The sequence below is a fragment of the Podarcis bocagei genome, assembly GCF_964188305.1.
Source record: "Podarcis bocagei genome assembly, chromosome: 6".
Lineage (NCBI taxonomy): Eukaryota > Metazoa > Chordata > Lepidosauria > Squamata > Lacertidae > Podarcis > Podarcis bocagei.
The window spans coordinates 39257474-39280834 of NC_138130.1; the positions used below are offsets into that span (position 1 = coordinate 39257474).

Genomic DNA, 23361 nt, shown 5'->3' on the forward strand with positions numbered 1-23361 from the left:
TATACTCGGAGTCGAGTGTGGATTTCATGCTCTTTATTCAGCTCATAGTAGTGAGGAATGCCAGTTCCCCCAAAGTGTCTGCTTTATATACATTATTTACACAATGGGCCCCACATGATTGGCTAATTCCAGGAGTCTCCTGTAGGCCAATCAGGTTGCGGATTCACTTCCACCTGGAGCTGGATTGGGTGGCTTTCTAATGACAACAATGCTTTCTAATGACAACGTGTCAGCCAGGTGTTGCTCTGGCTCTCCCATGATTTCCCAACTTTTCCCTTCATCTGCCTCTGAGCTGTGACCTCCCTCAAACCCCTGTTGTAAATCTAAACTGTCTTCCTCTTCCTCCTCCCTGGAGGCTAGGCTTGAAACATGCAGCTCTCCAACATCACTAGCAGACTGTATGGTCACGTGCTCCCTTGACAAGCTACAGGATATCAAAAGCCATCTCTGAAATATATATTTTTTGGAAGTCACAGCTTCATATTTTAAATTAAACTATTTATCTGTCCACTTACTGAAAGGCAGATAAGAAAACTTGCACACCTCATACATTCTTCCCAGATAGGATAAGTAATTCCACATGTGCAATGCAAGTTACTACTTTACAACTGCAGTTTCACCGATGGCAAGCTAACAACACAATGCTGTAGTGATCAGGACTATAAATGTTGGCAGAAGACAAGAATGGTATTGTGTCTGTAGAGCCTCTGCACAGAGGAATGATGACTAAGAACTGGGGAGAATATCAAAGATAGAACAACACTGTACTTTTCAACTGCTTTGATGATGGCCATTACCATAAAATGAAGTGTTACTAAAACTCCAACCTGGTAGTAGTTATCCAGGTTACAAATAATCTGGATTTTAAGATATATACTGTAAATTCTCTGTAATTATTGCAAACATTTCTCATTAAGCTGGATGATGGAACTTGATTAAGGTTTTGTCCTGCTAAGCCTTGCTTTGTCACTGTATGGACACATCTAAGAGACCTCTATCTTACCTAAGTTGTAAACATCTTAGAGTTTTGTTTAAATATAAATTGTACAAATAAGTAATCTTTGAATTGAATTTAGAACAACAGAAGAACATTTGTTCCTTTTTACTGTTTGTTCTTTTTTACTTTTATTATTATTATTTTACTTTTTAACAGGTTATTTTCTTTATCACATCAGCTTCCAAATGAATAGGAAATTGGAGACAAAGACTGAATTCAGATGAACTAACAAACCATGGTTTGAAGAATCAGGGGTGAGTGAAATAGTTACGCCAAAGTGACCTCTCCGGGGCACAAACCTAGGCAGTGTGAATCAAGGTCCAGGGCTGACCAGACCACAAAACCTCTCTCTTGGCCTCACTGAAAGGTCCCAAGGAAAGCAGAACAATATAATGGGCACCAGCTTTGGTGCAGGAGTTGCCAGAAGGAGGCATACAAGATGCCATCCAACCGCCTTAGGGACTCCACTCCAGATTTGTGTAAGGTTTACTCCTCTGCCTTTTCTCTCTCTCCTGAAGATGTCTTGCAAGGCAGTGGGTACATATCTTTCCTCAGGATTTACTCCCAAAGCCTTTATCATGAATGAGTGTAACTGCAAGGCAGCAAAGGTTGAGGATCAGAGTTTTCCTTCACCTAGATGGGCTACCTTTCCAGGTTGATGAACCCCATCTGCCCCTCATCTCCCCCTACAGTACATGCAGCCTTCTTGACCATTGGACCCACCATTGCTTTTGTCTACTCAAGCCTGTCTTCACATGCAGGGGGTTGCAATAGTTAACAAAAAGGGGAATTTTTCACACCATACAAGTTGAGGTTCTAACAAACTGCACTGATCCATCGTGATAACCTGCTACACCATAGTAGTTAATAGTTATTATAGAATAGAAGGAGAGCAGGGAGAAAGATGACTATATCAAGCAGGAAAATGCTCTGTTTTCAATATGCAAGTAATGTGTAATAAGTTAATAGAAGATGCAGGGGAAAGTTTGCATATGTGTAACACAGACTTTATGGAAAGGACTCATTTCATAGCAGGCAGTTGATATAGATTCTAGTCACGCAGTAATTGTTAGCTATTGCTAAGCGTGTTAATGAATGCAATGGCACCTGACCTTAGGTTGACCTGTCAAATGCACTACCAATGCACCCCACAGGCTGTTATCCGAACAGGATTGAACAAAACTTAGCAGTCAATTCCCCCACTTCAACTAATTAACTTTGAAACCTGAGGACAATTTCATAACCGGGATTTTTAATTAATACAAGTATAAAATGATACACAGCTTCAGCTTAACAAGGGGTGAGGCTTAGAGACATCTGTCAGCCCACTCTGACCTCAGGGTTACAAAAGAAGAAATCCCAATTGCACATGAATGCCTAACTTAAGAGTCACTTTCATTTAAGATCAATGTTACTGCTGAAAGAAGAACCTTCACCCCCAATCATCTAGGGTTGGAATGTGAATCAAACGACTAGTCAAATGTTGTCAATTGTTAAATAAATCTGCACAAGTTGAGCATCTCTGAGAATGGTGAGTGGGATGTTTACACATTTTTCTTAAGTAAATGGCAGCAATGGGACAGTCTGATAAGTCTAACAACTGTAAGTGATACAGTGGTGCCTCGCAAGACGAAATTAATTCGTTCCGTGAGTTTTTTCATCTAGCGAATTTTTCGTCTTGCGAAGCACGGTGTTGGAAAAGTTTTGGAAAAGCTTCAAAAATCACCAAAAACCTCAAAAAAGGCTACCACACCGCGTTCTATGAGTTGCTCCTTGAAGTCAAGTCACAACTGTATTAACGGTGTTAAGAAAAAGGAAACAAACTTGCAAAAAACGCAAGACGTTTTCGTCTTGCGAAGCAAGCCCATAGGGAAATTCGTCTTGCGAAGCAGCTCAAAAACCACAAAACCCTTTCGTCTAGCGAGTTTTCGTCTTGTGAGGCATTCGTCTTGCGGGGCACCACTGTAAAAGAGTGCGTGTTTAACCCTCCTCTCCTACCCCTTACCATGGTCCAGAGGAAAAAATTGCCATTCCAAAGTGGCTATTTGCATTTCAAGGGAAGACTCTATTGGCATCAATTGATGCTTCCCTTGATATGCTAATAACTTCAGATATTATTTTTCCTGTGTACTTGCTAACCAGCCATAGAAAAACTTAACTTCTACTGTAGTATGATGCAGCTGCTTCTCCAGGGATCTAAATGCAATTCCAGCATATCCTTAATGGATAGTGACTCACTTTAAAATATCTACTAGATCTGAATTTCCTGGGTTCAAGCCTATGTAATCATGAACAGTTTTATCTTTGTATCTCAGCAGGAACATCAAGCACAACATTACTAAGCTTGCTTCCTCTAATATAGCTGCCAAATCATAGGGGATCTGTTGATGAGCAATCAGCTGAGAAGTTTTTAGCTTGCTCGCATTTTCATGCACATCATTTCAGACTGCTGAAAAGTACACTGCAGGCATTGTTACATTCTTCCAAAATGCACATAAGGCTATCATCCTTTTTTTCCAAAACCCTGGGGGTGGGAGGTGAGAGAAATAATTGTATGAAAAAACCAAACCCCCATGCTACATAGAGGATTTTAAAAGCTGGAACCAGTGGTGAAGCTACCTGCTCCAGCATCGGAGCGGCATACATCCATGGGGCAGGGCTGGCGTGCATCCCAGGGGGCGTGGTGCGCACCCCGGGGCGTGCATGGCGAGTGCTGAGCATCTGGGGGGACCGCGATGTCAACCCCCCCCCCATGGTACCTGGGGCAGACAGCTCCCCCACCCCCACCTTCACCCACCAGTGGCTGAAACATGTGCGGATTGCTCAAGAAACCTAAACAAAAAGCAATAAGCTTGGTATAGCAAAAAATATTAACAATGAAAGAAACAACAGACATCATAATATGTCAAAATGATCATGCTATGTTGTATCTAAACACTGTTTTTGCCATGTCAGAGGCAAGCCAGAAACCAAGGTAGGAGGAACATTTTCTGAACTGGACACAGAAACACCAATCCACAAGGTCTGACAGCATCTTGATGTGTACATTCCAGTCCCTACACCTATTTACAGGGGAAGAGGAGTATCTCCTGAGCTTCATCACAGATGTTGTGTCCACACCAGTGGAGACAACTCCAAAGTAGCTTTCCCTTGGAAATCTCCCCTTTAGTGGTTGCCATTTCAGGAACTGTGGTCAGTTCAAGGCAGCACCTCTTTCACAACTGAAGGGAGATGAGTATGAAATACAAAACAATAAATGCTTGGGTTAGAGGCTAGGAGGCAATTTGAAAAGAAAATTTGTGGCAGTGGGAATAACTAGGCTGACTTTGGATAAAATGCAGAACTGGCAGTCACTTATGCATTTTAAACCCCCTTCAAGAAATTAGTTAGCGTTTGTCAATAATATTTATTGTAGCTTAGCTCTTGACACATTCCTTATTTTTGCCTTGTTAAAATTCATACATAAATCATAAATATAAATATTCATACTCAAGTTGCCTCTTTTGTTCATTGGTTTATTTGCTAATGTTCCTTTCATTGCGTTTCTTTAATAATACAGGGATTATTGTGGTGTTTTATGCTTATTAATATTAGTAGCTTTGAAAAGTACTGTTTGTTTTGTAAAGCTTTTATGTGCTTATTAGACTGTATCATCAACTGGAATTGTTACAAATTGTTTTTCTGAATATAAAAGATTTTGGCTGCAATAATTTACAAAGTAAAACCACATTTAACTTAGTGGGACTTATTTTTGAGTGGACATGATAAGACCACTGTGACACTGTGTAGCATCTATTCTCATATTATGTATTTTTCTCTTTGCATGTTAGCCCTCTGGTCCCTCAGGTATTGCTCTACAGAGGACTCGTTTATCCATAGCAGTGGTTCCCAACTGGTAGTTTGCTTACCCCAGGGTATTAACATGGTCTGCAGAACCCAGGGGGTCTGCAGCACCATTAACATAACGAAAACTACCAAGGAGATATCAAAAAATTTCAAAAGTAGGGGGTCCATGGCTTGGCTTTTGAATAAAAAGGGGTCCGCATTGGGAAATACTGATGCAAGGTGAAACACTGTATCTTTGCTTATGTACAGTGGTACTCGGGTTAAGTACTTAATTCGTTCTGGAGGTCCGTTCTTAACTGAAACTGTTCTTAGCCTGAAGCACTACTTTAGCTAATGGGGCCTGAAGCGTATATAACCTGAAGCGTACGTAACATGAGGTACCACTGTACTTGCGATATCTTTCTACACCAATGAGTTTTCCACCTCAGTTAATATCCCTTTGTAATACAGTGGTACCTCGGGTTACATATGCTTCAGGTTACAGACTCCGCTAACCCAGAAATAGTACCTCGGGTTAAGAACTTTGCTTCAGGATGAGAACAGAAATTGTGTTCCGGCGGCGCAGCAGCAGCAGCAGGAGGCCCCATTAGCTAAAGTGGTGCTTCAGGTTAAGAACGGACCTCCGGAATGAATTAAGTACTTAACCCGAGGTACCACTGTACTTGCTATTTTTTTGTTTTTGTTTTATTCCATTCCATGCTTCTGTAAACCTGACTTTTGTTATTATTTTATCAATAAAAGTTAATTAGGGAGGAAAAGACTCTTGGCTTTTGCCTCGTGCTAAATTCCATGCTCTTAAGATTCTATGATTTATCATTATTCTGATATTTCAAATTTGTTCTTTTTCTTTGCTTGCTGTTAGTCCCCTTGGCCTTCAGGAGGGAACAGAAAGGCGTAAGCAATAAAAAAAACCATCTCCCCACCCCATTATACTAGATCTCCATTGTTTTCATGCAGCCACTCACATCATAACACATTATTTTACATGTACTTTTCTGACATATCAATTGAAGCATGGAAATTTCACAGAGCTTAAGGTGAGCCAAAGGAAAATGGCATCCAAATGGATAAGAAGTTCCAGCTGCAGACTGACATGAAAAATTAGCATGTCCAACAGGGCCAGAAACAACTCTGTGAATAAAGCCTAGTGATATTGGTAGTTGCATTAGAAATATTCGTAAGGCTTTACAAAGTATTGACTACAAAACACACACACACACACACACACACACACACACACACACACAAGCCAATATGCAAGAAACTAATAGCAATTCACTTTCTCTGTACATCTCATCCATAAACGAGCAAATGTCTCAAAGTTATGCAACAACTACTACTGACTATCACAGATTAGCAAGGCTTCAAAACTGTACAGTATCTGGATATGTGGTATGGTGAGATCATTGGCAAGGTAGTTCCCTGTGCATATAAACAAAACATACTAAAATTCCAAAGACAAAGTTTGTCAGATAAACTGATCCAAGCTACTGAGAATGAAACTTAAAGGGAGAAGTGACTGTCCAATTTCCCATCTATCTTATTATTATTAAAGAGTCAATATTTATGAGATGAAGCAAAGGCCTGTTCTGTTAAATTCCATTATGCATACCTTCAGACCTTTGCAGCTTACTCAGGTGGCAAATTACTTTGTTGCATACACTTCACAGATTTCACCCATGACACCTTTTGCGGATGAAAGTATACTGCCACTTCACATGTTAATTAGACTGCTTACTCAACTACACCTAGGAGAAAAGTAGGCAACCCCAATATGTGATCCAACTTACTGAACTATTGCCAAGATAAAATTACCACTGCAACAAGCAACGTTTCGTTGAGAATGATACCATGCAACATGCACCTCACTCTACTAGCTAAAAAATGTTTCATGACTCTGGACCAAGTATTTCCTGGCTCAGTTAAGGAAAGATATTTAGGAATCATGGCAACTTTCAGCTCTGAATTCCCTGAGGTTTAAAATATATATATATAATGACGGACGATTTACGATGTTTTTGTTCCCTGATATAACTCAAATATTCTCAGTGCAATATTGGACTCTGTTTCTGCACATCCTCTAGTAGATAGCAGGGCCTCAAGCCCAAGCATTTAAATGTATTGCAAAAAATGTGGAATAAGGAGAATCGAAAGCCACCATACCATTATCTATAAGGCCATTTCTCTTCTCCTAGCCTTCTTTTCTGATATACTCACCGTGTTTTCATGGTAGCCTACAACTATTATGTATGTACTGATTGATTATATTCTAGTTATGAATAGCTTCGAATAAAACATCTCAAAGTGATTTAGCAACAAACATATATAAAACAATTTCATATAAAATCCAAAACAAATACAGACTGGGATAAATGACATTCAAAGATTCCAGGCACATCATTTGGCATCCGTTTGTCTCAAAAAACAATGGAGTGTGCCTCTTGGGTGACTTCAAACTGCTGGAGAATCACAGTGCCTGTTGTGGCTGCAGAGATCGGTAACTTGTAATGGCTGCCTCTTGTGTTCAGTGCCATAGCTAGGTGATCTTGCACTCCTGGCAGAACTGTCCAGATTGCACCCCCTAGCCACTGACAAATTAGCTCTTCTTTCCACCTCTCCTCCAAACCCACCCTCCATTCAATTCACCCTCTATTTAAAACCTTTTCTTATGAGGCAATAATCAATATTTTTATAGACATATTTATGGACAATTTTTTAAGCCGATTTTGTGCAGATTTTGCGCACCCCCCCCCTCCACCTGCACCCCTGGCGAGGGCCCAGCTCACCACCCCCTAACTATGGCCCTGCTTGTGTTGCTCTTGCTGTGTTAGCAGCACCAAAGTGACCTTCCAGGCATGCAAGCCAAAGCAATGTGTATAGCGGTCCTGGGCTGCCAAGACAACAAGACCCCCCCACCAGTCTTGCTGATGTGGTCCGAAGGAAAGCAGAACAATACATTTGGAACCAGCCAGGCTGCAGGAGTTGCCAGAAGGAGGCATACAATATGTCACCCAACCACCTTAGGGACTCTACTCCAGATTTGTGTAGGGTTTACTCCTTAGCCTTTTCTTCTCCCAAAGATATCCCACAAGGCAGCAGAGGTTGAGGGTCATTGTTTATCTTCTAGATAGACTACCTTCCCAGATGGGCGAGTCCCATCTGACCCTCATTTTCCTCTACAGAACCTGCAGAAATCAACTTTTTGACCCACTATTGGTCTCGTCCGCTTAACGCACCAGAGCATGTCTTTGCATGCAGGGAAGTCCCTAACGCACCAAGGGTTCGAGACCCATCAGCTACCTTTACCTGGTGTAACCACCTAGTCAAAGCCATTTTCCAGAGAGTGGCCAGGAATTTTGATCATTCCATTTCATTACCCACATGATCTTTGCAGCCATTAGTAAGATAGAAGCTAACAATCTTAGAGGCCTCTCCACCTCATTTCCAACCACATTAAACAACACCATCAAGACACTAGGTCTTATAATGCAGTCTGTAGTATCTGAGAGACATTGTGAAATTGTTCTCCAATAAAGTACAGCTGATGAGCATTCCCACCATACATGAAGAAGATGATCAGTCAGCCTGACAATTCCAGCATTTAAGGTCGCTAACCCCATAAATCCTATTTAATCTTGTCAGGGTTTTTTAACCTCACACCAAACTATTTTTAGTTGAAAAGAGACAAATCGTATTTCCTCCTCTGCATTCACTTTTATGTAGCTACATTTAATATATCTACTACACCGCTGCTTGCACAAATGGGGCCCTAGTGCTGAGAATGAACAGATCCCAGCCATAAGTTTCAAGATCATTCTGACTTCATGCCAGTAGTGATGCGATGTTTTAACTAAAAATAAAAGCTAAAAATAGCTGGAGTTTAAATTTACAAAACAGGACTTTTCAGTGCTTGGAGCACTGCCAGTCTTTGAAAGTCTACATGCGGAATTCAATTATTGAACACAAGAATAGCCCAAATGTAATACTGAACTAAAAATGTTCTATTAATTAATGCCAATTAAGGGAGAGGTGGGGACTACACAGAGCTGCTGATTTTCATCAGTGTTCAAAACAAATCACATGTATTAATTACCAGCTGACAGCTAGGTTTCCATAAAGGGAAATAATAAGATGCCTCGGACAAGAAATGTGTATTTTCTATGGTCCAAATAGCTTTTTCTTGGCTTAACTTCACAGAGTTCCAACACCATTTCTCACTGATGGGAGTAGAATTAAATCGGTACTGATATCTTAGCATAGCCTTCACCAATCCGGTGCCTTCCAGATGTTTTGGACTACAACTCCAATCAGCTGCAGCCAACACTTGCTAGAGGGCACCAGGTTTATGAAGGCTATCTTAGTAGCATATACTGTACTACTTCCTGCCATACATAAAACTTCCTCTTCTCCACCCTTGCATCTCACTATCCAGATTGCTCTGAAAGGGGTACTCACATAGCTTGTGAGGACTTCTGTATCCAGTGCAGCCATTTGAGGCTGTGGTGGTGCAGAGTGCTTTCCATCAGCTTCAGATGGTGGCCCAGCTACACTCCTACCTGGAAAAGAATAGCCTGATGTCTGCTGTCTACACTCTGTTGACCTCTAGGGTTGCCTTTGAAGACACTTTGGAAACTGCAGCTGGTGCCAGGCAGCTGACTGGGGCAGGACTGTATGAGCACATAACACCAATTATGACATGACTGCACTGGCTAACAATTAGTTTTTGTGCTCAATTCAACATCTGTGGCCCTTTACCATGCGCTCCCTTGCAAGGGAGGTGTGTAGAGGGGCAACAAAGGAGTTGGTCATTTCAGTGCACTGTTGTGTTAAGAGATTTCAACATTCCCATCAAGAAGGCATCTAGCCTTACAGATCAGGTCTCCATGACAACCATGGGGCTATCCAAATACATCAGTGGCCCAAAACTATTTTGTCAGTTTTGGAGACCAAGCAGGTTAGATCTATTAAATACATTAAAGGGAGTAGATGGTACTCAGCCTATTGTCATAGACAGACCATTCCTTGGTGAAGGCTGACATAGTTGTGGTGCAAAGGTGGTGAACCTATTGGAGACCTATGAAATTCAAAGGATTCCAGAAGGCTCTGCAGGATTTTCTGGATAAAATCCTGCCAGGGCTCCAGTTCTGTTCCTATCAGGGCTCTAGTCTTGCTGTGGAATGGCAAGAGGCATAAGACAATTGGTGTGATCACACCATAGTGCAAGTGGAAAAAATCTTGAAGAGAACCTGATCTAAGATGGGCGAGAGCAGTGCTTTTTTTCTGGGGGGGACGCATACCCCTAAACATTTTGGGAATCTAACGGGAAAAGAAACTTTAAAAAATTAAATTGTTAGTTTCTTCTCTAGCACGGTGAATCATCAGTTCCATTGCTACCCCCGATGGCGGCCTCATTTCCTGTCATGGTGTTTCCTGAGTCTCATACGGAAGCAAGAGTTTAATGTGTGAAGTAGGAGTTGGAATCTAGCACGGTGATTGGTCAGTTTCATTGTTACCACCTCTGATGGCAGCTTTATTTCCTTCCCCAGTGATTTTCTTGAGTCAAAATGAGAGCACCCCTAAACATTTTTTTTAGAAAAAAACACACTGGCTGAGTATATTATTTGAATCTACCATCTAGTGGTGAATAAAGGTTACTACTTTCCCACTGAGTAGCTGTCCAACAGAGCTGTTCCAAATTGTAAATAGGCTTATTGCACCTGGCCAGTGGGGAAGATTAAGTGAGTTATCAGAAGACTGCTGTGATACTTCTATGAAGCACTTTGAGGATAAAATTATTCAGATTCATACAGAATTAGAAACTGCAGTTACAACAAATTCTGAGAAGATATCCCAGGTCTTATTTTTTGATGTGTTTGTTATCATGGCCTGAAACACCACGGGCCCCTGAGAACAGGGAGAGTGCTATCCTGCCTGTTCTCCTTGACCTCTTCATGGATTTTGATACCATGGGCCACAGTATCATATTGGAATAAAGAGATGGGGACTGGGGACATGGCTTTACCGAAGTTCCACTCCTAGTTGCAGGATTGAGTCCCATGGGTTACAAAAGGTAGCGGAGAAATCTCAACAGCATCACAGTTGAGCTGTAGCATGTTCCATTTTGTTACCCATTTTTTCAACACATATATGAAGCAGTGGGAAGACGTCATCAGGAGATTTGGATTAAGGCATCATCAGAATGCTGCTATCACTCAGCTTCCTCCGTTGCATCTCAATCAAGGTGTCTGGAGGTGGCAACAGGCTGAATAAGAGCCAACAAATTCAATTTTAATCCAGATAGATGGCGGTACTATGTGTGTTTGGTGTATGAAACTTGTCCAGAATAGGGTAGTGCTCCCCTGGAAAGATCAACAGGAAATAACTTGTTGGTGATTCCATCACCTCCAGAGGGCCTTTTTTGTGGTTCCTACAGTCTCTGCCTTCTGATATTTGCCTGGCCCAATTCTGGGGACTGTCAGAAAACACAAGGCTATATATTTTGACTCAGGCATTTGGGAATGTGAAATTCTTGCTTACTTTCTGCATGTAATGTTATCAGTTGATTTCTATTTTAACTGTTTATTATCTTTTGTAAGTTTATTGTTTTAATTGTGGTCCTTGGTAAGTAGCAGGCAATTCCTATGAAAAATGAGTGTTATTCTGCTTCCCCCTGTTCACAAAACAATAATCCTTTAGGGTAGGTGGTAAAAGAGACATTAGACTGCAGCAAAGAAAGGCAGAATTCAGCTCCACTTACCAAGGCATGCCTTTTGAGGTTAAAATTAGACCTCACATTGCTTAATATGCCGACATGTGAACAAAAAGATAGCTTCTGCCATCACATCTAGTTTGGCCTTAAAAACAAAGATTAATCTATTTTTCTTCGCAATAAAAGATAACCAGGCAGAATTTAAGACTTTATTAAGCACTGCTGTAAAGAAACATGACTCATAATATGGCTGTCATTGAGGCCCGCTTAATACACGACCAGGGTTAAGTAAACAAAGTTTGATCATGACTCTAAGCAGCAGTGTTCGGCTGAACTCAGTTACTGCCTGCACAAAAGGTCTAGCTGGATGAATATTCAAACAAGGCTTTCAACCTCATGATTGTTGGAATTGACTAAAGGAAATTCCTTAGGACCTCAGTAGTTCAGTTCTCCATGTTCTCCCTGGAAGAGATGTACGAGACCAATGATAACAGAATCCAATGGAAGAAAACCATGGGGAAAGGGAATTGAGCTAGACTAATACTGTCTAAAGAAGCCACCCTTTTTGGTTCCTGAAATTCATTTTGGTTGTGCAGATAAAATATAAAATATAGCATTCCACAGAATGTGCTGCTGGTGTGTGAAAACAGTCAAGATCCAAGGATCCCCAGGCATGCACCACCAGATGATGGAGCCATCAGGAGCCATCCTGGTGCCCAGACATCCTCACCTGGTCGCAAGTGGCTGACAGTCAGGTGCCAAACACACCTGGCACCTGGCGAATTTTGAACATTGCATCAAACCATGTAAACTTGACCAGGCATCCATCACCCTATAGCATCCTTCCTTCAGCATCCAGCTATTGCAGGACTTCAGATGTACAATTAAACTCTCAGGGAAAATAGCAAGTATACTATTAAAGCCACAAGAGTGAATGCGTATTTTCAAATGAGATTATGAAGTAGCAGCACAGCTGCTTGGATAAGATCCTTTGGTTCAGAGGAATGCCATCCACATTCAAAACTATCAAATATATCCTTCTTCCAAACAAGATGTTGTAATAAAAAGTTAAGTCTCTGAAAACACACATAGACAAAAGATGTACCACTAATGAGAATGTGGTTGAAACTGGGCAAAAAGATATATGTATGATGAGAGAAAACTCTGTTCATAGTTTAGCCAAGAAATGCCTTCAAAGTGAAATTTAAGAAGTCCTTTGGTGCTTGTTTTTAACCTGCAGGCAAACCAAGTATGGTTATTTCCTCTTGCCTTACATTCTGTAGGCTCCAGTCTTTCTAATGCTTACAATCCCTTTGACATTGATTATGCATCTTCTGAAAAACAGAGGAATAGTTTGGGTAGTATGCCAAACAATCAATTGTACCTAGGTTCCTATGGGAATCCAGCTCAAAAGTTTATTCTATAAATTAGATATAATACCTCCTATGGGAAGCAAATGACATAACAGAATGAAAAACATTTCCTGTTTGAGGAATATTTTTAGATTGTTCAGAGCGCCAGAGAACAAAAAGAAATATGAGCTGGGTAACTGCTCACCAAAGCAGCTCCAAGCAGGGCTGCACACACACTCACCATACATTTAAAGCACATGATTTCCACCAAATAATCATGGGAACCGTAGTTTTTTTTAAAAAAATAGAGTGCTGGCAATTGTAGGGGTAAACTACACTTACCAGTAACATTCTGGAGAAACAATGTGTTTTAACGGTCTAGATTGTAACTAGTGAAATGTTGCAAGTGTGCCATTTTGTTTTGTTTAAAAGATAATGCATTATACAATACAAAATCTAAGTGTAAGTAGTAAGAACAAACTAATAACTAAAACTAAGGAGTCAAATTACCTTGGCCTTAGCAAAGTAGTACTGGAACCACCACAACATTCAAGTAGCATTTGACATGGGCCTAGTTTAACTACCACTGGTAGAGTAAGGGGAGAAGTATCAGAGGGGAGAAGTATAACTATGCTTTGCCCATTAAGGTGAAAGGTTTTTGTTTATATTTCAGTGCATCCAGCTAGGCTGTGTTCTGCTTTTCCGAACTATTACTTCCAAGCCAAACTTGAAAACAAAATAGTCTTCAGTCAATGGATCACCTACTGTGTAAGAAGAATTAACAATAAATGTTTCTAGCGGTTCCTGAACCAGATATTAAGAAATTCAGAGTTGCTTGCCAGATGGCAAACTTGGGAGCTTTCAGTTTAAATAGCAGAACAACAATCTGCTATCTTTATTTGAACACTTAATCACATTGGCAGATAATATTGTAATTCTCCTTGGGCCATGTACAACACAAGCATGCAAGATGTATCTGTAAGACAAGGACAATCCACTTGAAAACTGAACATATCTTATTGCTGGCTCTTTCAAGAGTCTATTTACAGAATCATAACCAAGGAAAGGAGTGTATATGCAAAAGAACAGGTGCTGCTTTTGGAGGATAGCTCAAGTCTTTCTTGAAGGACAATAGCACACAATCAAGGTCACATGTAGCGTAGGCATGAAGCCTTGCTTGCATTTCTCGCACCACCTTTTCCAGAAAGATCGTTCAGGTTCACTCCAATATATCCTAACTGGGGCTGACGGGAATTGTAGTCCAAAACACCTTGAGGGGATTGGGTTGGCAAACGAGCATTAAAAGGGTAGTCTCACAGGGTCGTAAATGAACTACCCTGAACAGGAAATTTGCTGTATTATTTTGTTCCATGGGTTTTACCTTCCATTTTGCACTTGCTTTCAATAGTACTCCCTGTGTTTATGAATACTTGTAGTTTCTATTTTGTTAATGTTGAAAATCAATTAAAAATATATTTTAAAAGTGGTTCTGAGGCTCTATCAGTTTTGTTATGCAACAAATATCTTCGTTTATAAGGGCATGAAGGCTGTGCATGAAAGCCCCATTCCCAGTATCCACATCCCCACAGGAGACTCTCACAAACTGAGTACAAAAGTTTGAAATGGCCTCAAAACTGTATCTAACTGATCCAGAATCCAATGTTATCAAGGGTCCAAATCCGACACTTCTAAGCACATTCATTCAAACACTCTTAGAAGCCCCATTCTTCTACTCAACATGGAAAAGTCAAGGTAGCACATGCTGGATATGGATGTTTGGGGCAGGAGCAGTGCACATTCAGGACGAGAACTTTGGAGACAGGATATAAACTCTATACCCTCTGCACACTTACTTCACACATTGCCTGAACACCCAAAACAGGGCCTGGGGTATCTTCCTATCAGGTTCACAATAATTTCCTTTGTGGGTTCCCCGTGGATTCTGCAATGTACACAATGTACAACTGTCATGACTCCACGAGATGCAGAAAAAGTTGCTCTGCAGTATCACCCTTCTAATCATTATGAGGGACTTGTTTTGAAATCTGAGGACCATAAAAGCCTTTTGTGTAGATAGCTGGTCATAAAAATAACTTGCAAATAGGAACAGGTAAGGGTAGGGGTAGAATACCACAGGTAAGGAGACAATAATCAAGAAAAATTCTATCTATATCTTTTACCCTCAAATCGTTTTCCACAGAAGTATGAATCCACTCCAGAGATTGACAGTCAATACATAAAGTCTGTGTTTTAATTTTACAGCAGTGCTCCTCACAATCTGTTTGTTCTTCAGCAATTGCTCAAAAAAAGATTTTGAGCCTCGCCTGCCTTTCATCCAGCCAATGCTAGTTAATGAAAAGCAGAAAAACTGTCCTGAGAATACACATCTTGACAACTCAAAAACAATCTGTGGTCTATAGAAGCAGCAGGAGTTTCTAATGGCACACCTAAGGAAGACTGAAAACTTCATTTGAGGGATTTTTAGCTGGTCTGTTTCATATCATCCAAAGTGCCTATAAAATAGATGTGCAAGTAAACTTCTAGTAAATATCCTAAGGAAATCATGTTCCGCTCCAACTTAAGGGTATAACCAACACTGTATCTTACAGATGTTACTAGTCTGCAACTCCCATCAGTGCCAGACAGCATGGCCAATTATCAAGGATGGTGACAGTTGTAGCCTGAAACATCTGGGAGGCACTACGTTGGCTAACCCCAAAATAATACGTCCAAATACTGTTGAGAAGATATTAAGGATTTCACCTTACCCACAGGTAAGTTTGCCTTTTTTATTTATTACATTTACCGGTATATTACACATTTCCTCCATCCAAGGAGCTCATGGTGGCATCCATGGTTCTCTTCCTCCCTGTTTTATCATCACAACAACCTTGTGATGTAGTTTAGGCTGAGAGACAGCGACTGGCCCAGGGTCACCCAGTAAGTTTCATGGCTGAGCAGGAATTTAGCCCAGGTCCTAGTTCAACCACTACATCCCTTTCCTAAATACCCACCTCAGCCCCCCCCCCAAAGTCCAAAGAAATTAAAAATCTTGCTGGCTTCATATCTTGTCCCGCCAAGGTGGCTTGTAGTAGTGTGTAGAGGAATCACTTTTACAGTGTGCTGACTGAGACAAAGTTTGTTCTGTATACAATGTTTACCATGTTTGTAAGGTCCTGAGAAGGGTTAAGCTTAAAATGTGAAACACCCATTTCTGGCTGGCAGTTAGCTGCTACTTAGTTTTGTAAGAGGTATGGGAGAAGCTGGGTTCTTTTTATGCAGAGGAAGAGGAGCGTAAAATTTCACTTCTGGTTGGCTCGATGGATAGAAATTCTTGGTCACCCATTGGACGGAAAAAGTGGTTTGATGAGGAGAAAGAATTCTGTGCCACTCAAATCTTATTTGTCAAAGTGTAGGCATAACAGGTCAGTTCCGCCAATGTGTGAGAGTGTTACTGTCTGGGACTGCAGACCAGATGAAGAATCTGGGAGGGTAGGCTGAAAGCAGATGGCAAGGCAATGGCAGTAGTAAAGTAGGAATTCCTTCACACACTTGGGTGAATCACCAGTAATAAAAAGGAGAGAAAATTTTCTGCAAGTGGCAACTTGGTTGTGATGCATTAGCAAACTGTCAGCTGCTCTGGTGGACAAATTCCAGTTTCAGCAACCATCACGTTTAGATAGCAACACTCTTCATTGAGCTTCAGTCAGAATTATGCATGCAGCTAGCATCAGAAGTTCACGCACAACTACATCTTCAAAGTTCATCAATAACAATGCATAGCATGCTTGGAAGCAGGTGGCTAGATTGTTAAGATCACAGACAACTGTAAGATGTGAAATACAGATCTGTTACAGCATTCATGCTTAAAGTCCTAACAAGCAGTTGGCATCCATCAGGGAAAGAAGCAGGACAAAGGGGTGCAGCCATCACCTGTGCCAATATTTTACATCAATTGCCAAGAAACCATCTTAAGTATCATATATTGGATGTTCTAAACTGTAAGGCTGTGCAGTCTGTAAATGCATGTAGGATCTAGTCCTCCATTTTTCTGTCTTGTCTTAGAATAATTACAATCAATAATTTCACATTTAAACCCAATTGCCTTTGCCATTGTGTGTTCCTGCTACTGAAACTGTGCTGCGCCTATAAAATTTGATTGCTGCCTAATAAAAAATCTGACATGTGGATTAGAGAAGACAAACATCTACTAGTTTCTCTACTCGTGAATAAAAGATTCAGCACCCTTTTGTATTGCGCATATAGCTACAAAACTGCCAATATGGTTTTGAAGCATCTAAATTCCATCCTCTTTGGGTCAGAGCTGATAACCAACCATCTCCTGCACATAAAACATAAAAACCTGCTTGGTTGCTAATGTGGCAACAACTAAGTCATGGGAGCTACACCTTCCTTTCTGTGAACTGCAAGTTGACAGAAGAGGAGCGGCAATATTGCATGATTTTACAACTCCAATATTATACAACTCATCTGAAAAGACTACTCATACGAGCAGCTCTTTGCAAAAGAAAAAAGGAGGCAGTGGTAGCTGATCACCTGTTCAGACTTGGTTCTGAAGTACTACTGATCAAGGCACTAACTAAGGTCATTTCCAGATGACCTGTTTAATGGGCATTCATCCTTATTTGTTTTTTGAGGAAATTCAATGACATTGTGTAAAGAAAGTGTTATCCCACACTTTCCAATGCATCTTACTGTCACTGGTTTTATCGTAAAAAGTATGATTATTGGGGAAGCTGGTTTGTTTTGCAAGAGCTTCAAATAAGCTTTGACTGTGTGACAATAATCTGCCAGGATGTGACAATGTTGAAGCACCCTAAAAGTAGACAAATGTTTTATTTTTCTGCTTGCAAAGATTCTTCACTTACTACTGAATCTTACACTATGTGCCTGCAAAATAACTTACTTAAGAAAGCTACATCTAAATAGCTCACTTAAGAATGCTACACTGATGGCTCAGTCAGTAGAGCATGAGACCCTTAACCTTAGGGTTGTGGATTCAAGCCCCACATTGGGCAAAATGTTCCTGCATTGCAGGGGGTTGGACTAGATGACCCTCATGGTCCCTTCCCACTCTACAATTCTATGATTCAAAAACCCAATGAAGGCTGCTTATGGCTGCAATGTGTATGCAATTGCTTCATCCCCCATCACTGTACAGGCCAACAAAAAACTGGATCTATCACAGGCTAATGGGGTCATGTGAACATATTCCGAGTCTCTCTAATTTTAGCAGCGCTTACTTACATTCAAGTAATACTGTACTAGTAACTGTACTGCATTCAAAGCTAGCCATTTTTGCCTGGGAATGCTAGGTCTGCAGAGCTATTTCAATACCTGTATATATTTGTATACACCACAGCAGAGTTTGTGCCTGTTTCCTAAATCTCTGAATAAAATACAGTAACTTATCAACCTTATTGTGTTTGACTAAGTGTTACTCTTACTTTTGCTACTATTTTTCATCCATATATAGTCAAAATTAGTTGGGAGGGATATTTGCACTCTTTCCACCCAGAAGAGGTGGGTTAGTGTATATGCACCCAAGAATTCTAAATGAACCTCTGCATACTTGTCAAAATAACAGAGTACACCACAGCTTCCTCAGTACGTAATAATATTGTACTACCACGTAGTTTACAAAAATGGCCTGAGTGAATACAGCAGAAATAATTAATCCTACCAGGGTCATGCATGCTTACAGTTAATCATTTGCGAGGAAAGCTTTATGTACGCATTACAACTATATATGGAATAAACCAAGGGTATAGCAATTGACCCTACAAACAGACAGCTTACTTTTCAATGTGAGCTTAAATAATTCTCTTCAGTTGGAACATAAAAGTAGATACATATGAGGGGGTAACCAAAAAAAATTCTCTTTATGCTTTTTGAGGAATTGTATCCAGCCACAGAAAATATGTTTGATTATATCCTCCTATTTATCCTTTGGTTTCCATAAGGCAGAAATATGGGTTTAGAAATGCATAAGAAAAAAAGTTACAATCCTTAGCCCAAATACCTTTATGTAGAAGCGCTTTTACCTATCTACATGGCTCAAAAAATGCAGTGCCTGTCCATATATTTGGACCCCAGCAATGTACCATCCAAGGTATATCTCACACATTTTAACAATTGTTTGGGAGGGGTCACACTCAAGGGGCTGTCGTTTACCATCTAGCAAGGTGATGGACATGGAGGAATGCATGTGCCATATTAAATCACTTCTTTTTCAGTCAATTACCCTGTAAGTTAGCACACCTGCTTCAGTTCCTCTAATACATATTACAGTTCCCAACTGATATAGATAGGATTAGTCCTCAGCCAACAGCCATAGTTAACTACATGCGGAGCACTGTGAAAGCACAGCTCTATAGAGCGTTCAGAACAGCCTCATCTCCAGATCTTTTGCCAAGAGCCGAAACATTCTCATTAATGGAAGTCCAACAACAACCCATGTTCCTAATGTTACGATTATAATTCATATAGAAAAACCTAGAGTAGATGTATAGAAACTTAAACAATAATTGGGAAAGGAATCATGAGTTCAAAGTTTTCCACTACTTGAATTGATGTGTTCAGCACCAGGAAACTCTACATGTCCTAAGCACATTTTACAAACAGTGTTACATGGACTACTTGCCCTTCACAAGACTGGCAAATTTACTGAAGGACATGTCAAAATTATTCCTTCTGTCTTTCCCATCCTCAGAGAAACCAGCCTACTACCGCTTACTGTTCTCTCACTACAGTGAGAACAGCACACAAGTTAAATAAAGAGTAATGCTTGTAACACAATTACAACAGATGCACATTTTGCTTTGCATGTGTTGTCTATTCCTACTCTCTACCCGCAACACATCATAATATAAATGATATTAAATAACCAAACATAGCCAAGTATTGAAACAGATGACAATCAGTGAAGATGGTTGTCTATCAGTAACTTCAACTACATGGTTATAAAAACACCCATTTTTGAAAACTGCCCTGTCACCTTTATGCCTCTTCAGACAGCAACCAATTCACACTTGAGTCTGTCTGAACAGGTTTGCAGCAAGTCATACATAAGGGATTCAGAGGGGCTATCTGCCCTTAGACAACTATAACAGTGCTATATGCACATTGTACGCTTGGTGAGATGGAATGGCGTGAAGATTTTTTTAATGTTCAAGCTTCTATAATTCAACTTTAATTATGAGCAACTGTCAAAGAACACATCCACTCTCTGAGTCATTGAAACATGTAACACAACCTAATGACCGGGGGGGGGGATAGTGGAACTGGCCACAATACAGGGCAACACATTGTTCCCAAATACTGACATATACACCACAGAAGTACTTAACACCACCTGTCTTTACCCAAGGAAATATAAGCAAGGCTTACTAGGATCCTACCCAGTATCATGGCTTGGTCTTGTGGAATGTGCAAATCTTCCGTATTAAAAAAATGAATGCTACCAAGCATGTTCTGAGCATCTTCCCCTCTTCAGTACAACCACTCTGATATATAAATGGGATTAGGACTCAAGCCACAGGGGAACATCCAGACATGCCCCAGCCCCAGAATCTGTTGTTGTAAAATATTAAATTTAGAAACCTAAGACAAGGCACTTAAAGAAGACAGAAGGGAAAAGGGAAAGGTCTACACTTGGGGCTGATACCTAGGTTAGCGGTACAAGTAAGATATGCCTTAGTGAAGTGGTCCCCAATTAGCAAAGTACTGCAAACCACCTATTTTCAAAAGCCAGGATATGGAACCCCTACTTTTGCAAATGTTGATATCTCTAGGGTAGTTTTTTGTTATGTGAATGGTATATATGCTGCCGAAGCGAGCACTTGTTATGTGAATGGTGACATAGATCCCCTGGGGTCCAGAGCCACCAACTGGGAACCACTGCCTTTCAGTGCTTTCCCAGACATTGTGGTGAGTTCATGGAAGAGAAAATTGGAAGCAGAAATTTCCCAATTCACAGTTCTTCAGCCCCCAATACTGTCCATGCTTGCCATTCCATAATCAGAGACATGAAGTGCAAGAAAAAGTGGTTAACTTGCAAAGAGAAGGCCCGAGGCCCCCCCAAACATAGCTGTCAACTCCTAGGGGCCAAGGTCCCTTTGTCACCCTCAGTGAAATATTTGAGAGGTCTGCCCCCCCCCCCAATGAGTGGGCATTGCCATTCAAATGGTGTGCGTACGCGATGTCTTGTGATCAATCATGTGGGGTGGGGCTTGCCTGGACCCCCAATATTTTATTCAAGTTGGCACCCCTGCCCCCAAGCCACCACCCTGTGACCTGGACCCCCACCTTCTGTACTTAATTCAGTGGTGGGGGCAGCCAAGGCACTCTCGGCAAGTGGGCAGCCCCAGGGCTGAATAAAATATGGGGGGCAGGTAAGCCCCGCCCTGCGTAATCGGTTACCTGATGCAGCACAAGCACACTATTTGACTGGCCTATCAACTTTAGGACGCGGATGGCGCTGTGGGTTATACCACAGAGCCTAGGACTTGCTGACCAGAAGGTTGGCGGTTCGAATCCCTGTGACGGGGTGAGCTCCCATTGCTCGGTCCCTGCTCCTGCCAACCTAGCAGTTCGAAAGCAAGTCAAAGTGCAAGTAGATTAATAGGTACCACTCCGGCGGGAAGGTATACGGCGTTTCCATGCCCTGCTCTGGTTCGCCAGAGCCACATGACCCGGAAGCTGTATGCTGGCTCCCTTGGCCAATAAAGCGAGATGAGCGCCGCAACCCCAGAGTTGGTCACAACTGGACCTAATGGTCAGGGGTCCCTTTACCTTTACCTATCAACTTTGGGAGGGGGCGGCCCCCTCAAATATTTTATTGGGGGGACCTCCGCCCCTAGGAGTTGGCTCCTATGGGCAGCCCAGACCCAGACCACCGGCCTGGAGACTGAAGAGGGAAGCTGCGGACCAAGTACAGCAAAGCCCAGTTGTCTACCTCGGATTTCCACACGACGTAGGCGGACGCATGGCTGCTGGGCAGTTGCTGGCCCTTCCTCTGCTGGAGCCACTTTCGGGGAGAGAAGAAGATGCTGTTGGCGCCGCCGCCTGGGGCGCTGCCGAGCGCCGAGGCGGAGGGCGCGCGCGCCAGGAAAGGCAGCTCCCACGCGGTGTGCCTCTTGCCTCGAGGGCTCTCGTAGTCGAAGTGGAAGCTGCCCGACGGCGACTTGTCGAGCGGGGTGCTGGGCGTCGAGAGCGACGAGGCGCCCGGAGGAGTCGGCGGAGCGGCCGGGCGCAGCAGAGCGCGCGAAGAGAAGGCCGCCAAGCACTCGGCCGAAGGGCTGCCCGCCGCCGCCGCCCTGGCCCGGGGAGCGCGGAGCGAGCCGTCGGCCGCCTCTTCCCCGCGGCCAATGACGGCCGGGTCCAGGCTGCGTGTCTGGCGGAGCCTCCGCTTGGAGAGGCTCTTCGGGGGGAAGGAGGGCGAGGCGCCGGGCGCCGGCGAGGACGAGCAAGAGAAGACGCTGTTGAGCAGGCTGTGCGCCGACATCCCGGCGGCCAGGCGGGAGGACGCCCCTCAGCCCCAGGCGCCTCAAGGAGCTGCTGCTGCCGCCGCCGCCGCCGCCGCCGCCCTCTCCTCCTCCTGGCCGCCGCGAGGGGCTGCTCCTCGCATGCTCGCGCTGAGGCGGCGGGAGAAGAGTTAGCGAGAGAGGAGGGAGGGGAAACGCCGCCGGTTTTTATTCCGGCGCTGCTGCTAAGGAGCCGGCGGGAGCTCACCCTTCTTCCCTCCCTCAGGCACCTCGCCGGCACGAGAGGCGGCTGCTGCTGCTACTGCTGTCGCCTCAAGAGGCGGCTGGCGCGCTTCCCTCCTCGCCCGTGTGGCTTCGGTGGCCGCGTGCTTGTCCTCCTGGCCCCGCTCCCGCCAAGTGAACTCCGCGCTTAGAGCCTAATTTGGCTGGAGGAGGATGCAGCGGGCGCTTCGCCCTCCTCGCTCCTTCTCTCTCTCTCTCCCCGCCGGCCCGGCCGGGGCCCCCACCTGAAAGGGAGTCTTGGCTCTCTCCGCACAGGCTCCACAAGCAGCCGCGCTCTGAGACTGACCAGCCCCGCGCATTGCGCTGCCCGCCTTCCCGGTTGCGCAATGGGCGCCGCTGCTTGGAATCTTTTGTCAGGTCGCTGTCCCACAGCTATTGGATTTCACAGCACGGTGCTGGTCGTTGTCGGAGCAGGGCTTGATCCGAAGGAGGAGTGCGTTGCAGGTGGCTGTTTTTACCTGCCCTCCTACTCCGCCCCCTTTTGCGTCTCCTCGGTGGTTTTTTTTATATACTGCAGAGGAAACGGGACGGTTCTTCTTCTTATGAGAATTGGAACCTGGGAGTTGCCCTGGTCTAAATGTGAATAAAGGAGGAGATGTCATTTGCAAATGCTCTCCATCCCTCTCTCCATTCTAGTAGTTACCTGGCATCGTGGTCACCGGTATACCT

The 23361-nt window shown here is 42.8% G+C and overlaps 1 protein-coding gene across 4 annotated transcripts in view; it reads right to left on the reverse strand.

Moving 5' to 3' along the window:
• Positions 1-22967, reverse strand: part of ARHGAP6 (Rho GTPase activating protein 6) — a 182239-nt gene extending 159272 nt beyond the window's left edge. For 2 of the 4 annotated variants that reach the window (XM_081197003.1, XM_081197002.1), the window contains exon 1: positions 21882-22010. Coding sequence is in view for 2 of the 4 variants with exons in the window: in XM_081197007.1 (XP_081053133.1) it covers positions 21882-22430 (549 nt within the window). In the remaining 2 variants the exon portion in view is untranslated. Of the gene's footprint in view, positions 1-9298; positions 9442-21881 lie in introns of those variants that run through there. The other 2 variants (XM_081197005.1, XM_081197007.1) reach the window with 2 other exon arrangements.
• Positions 22968-23361: the final 394 nt, after the last annotated feature.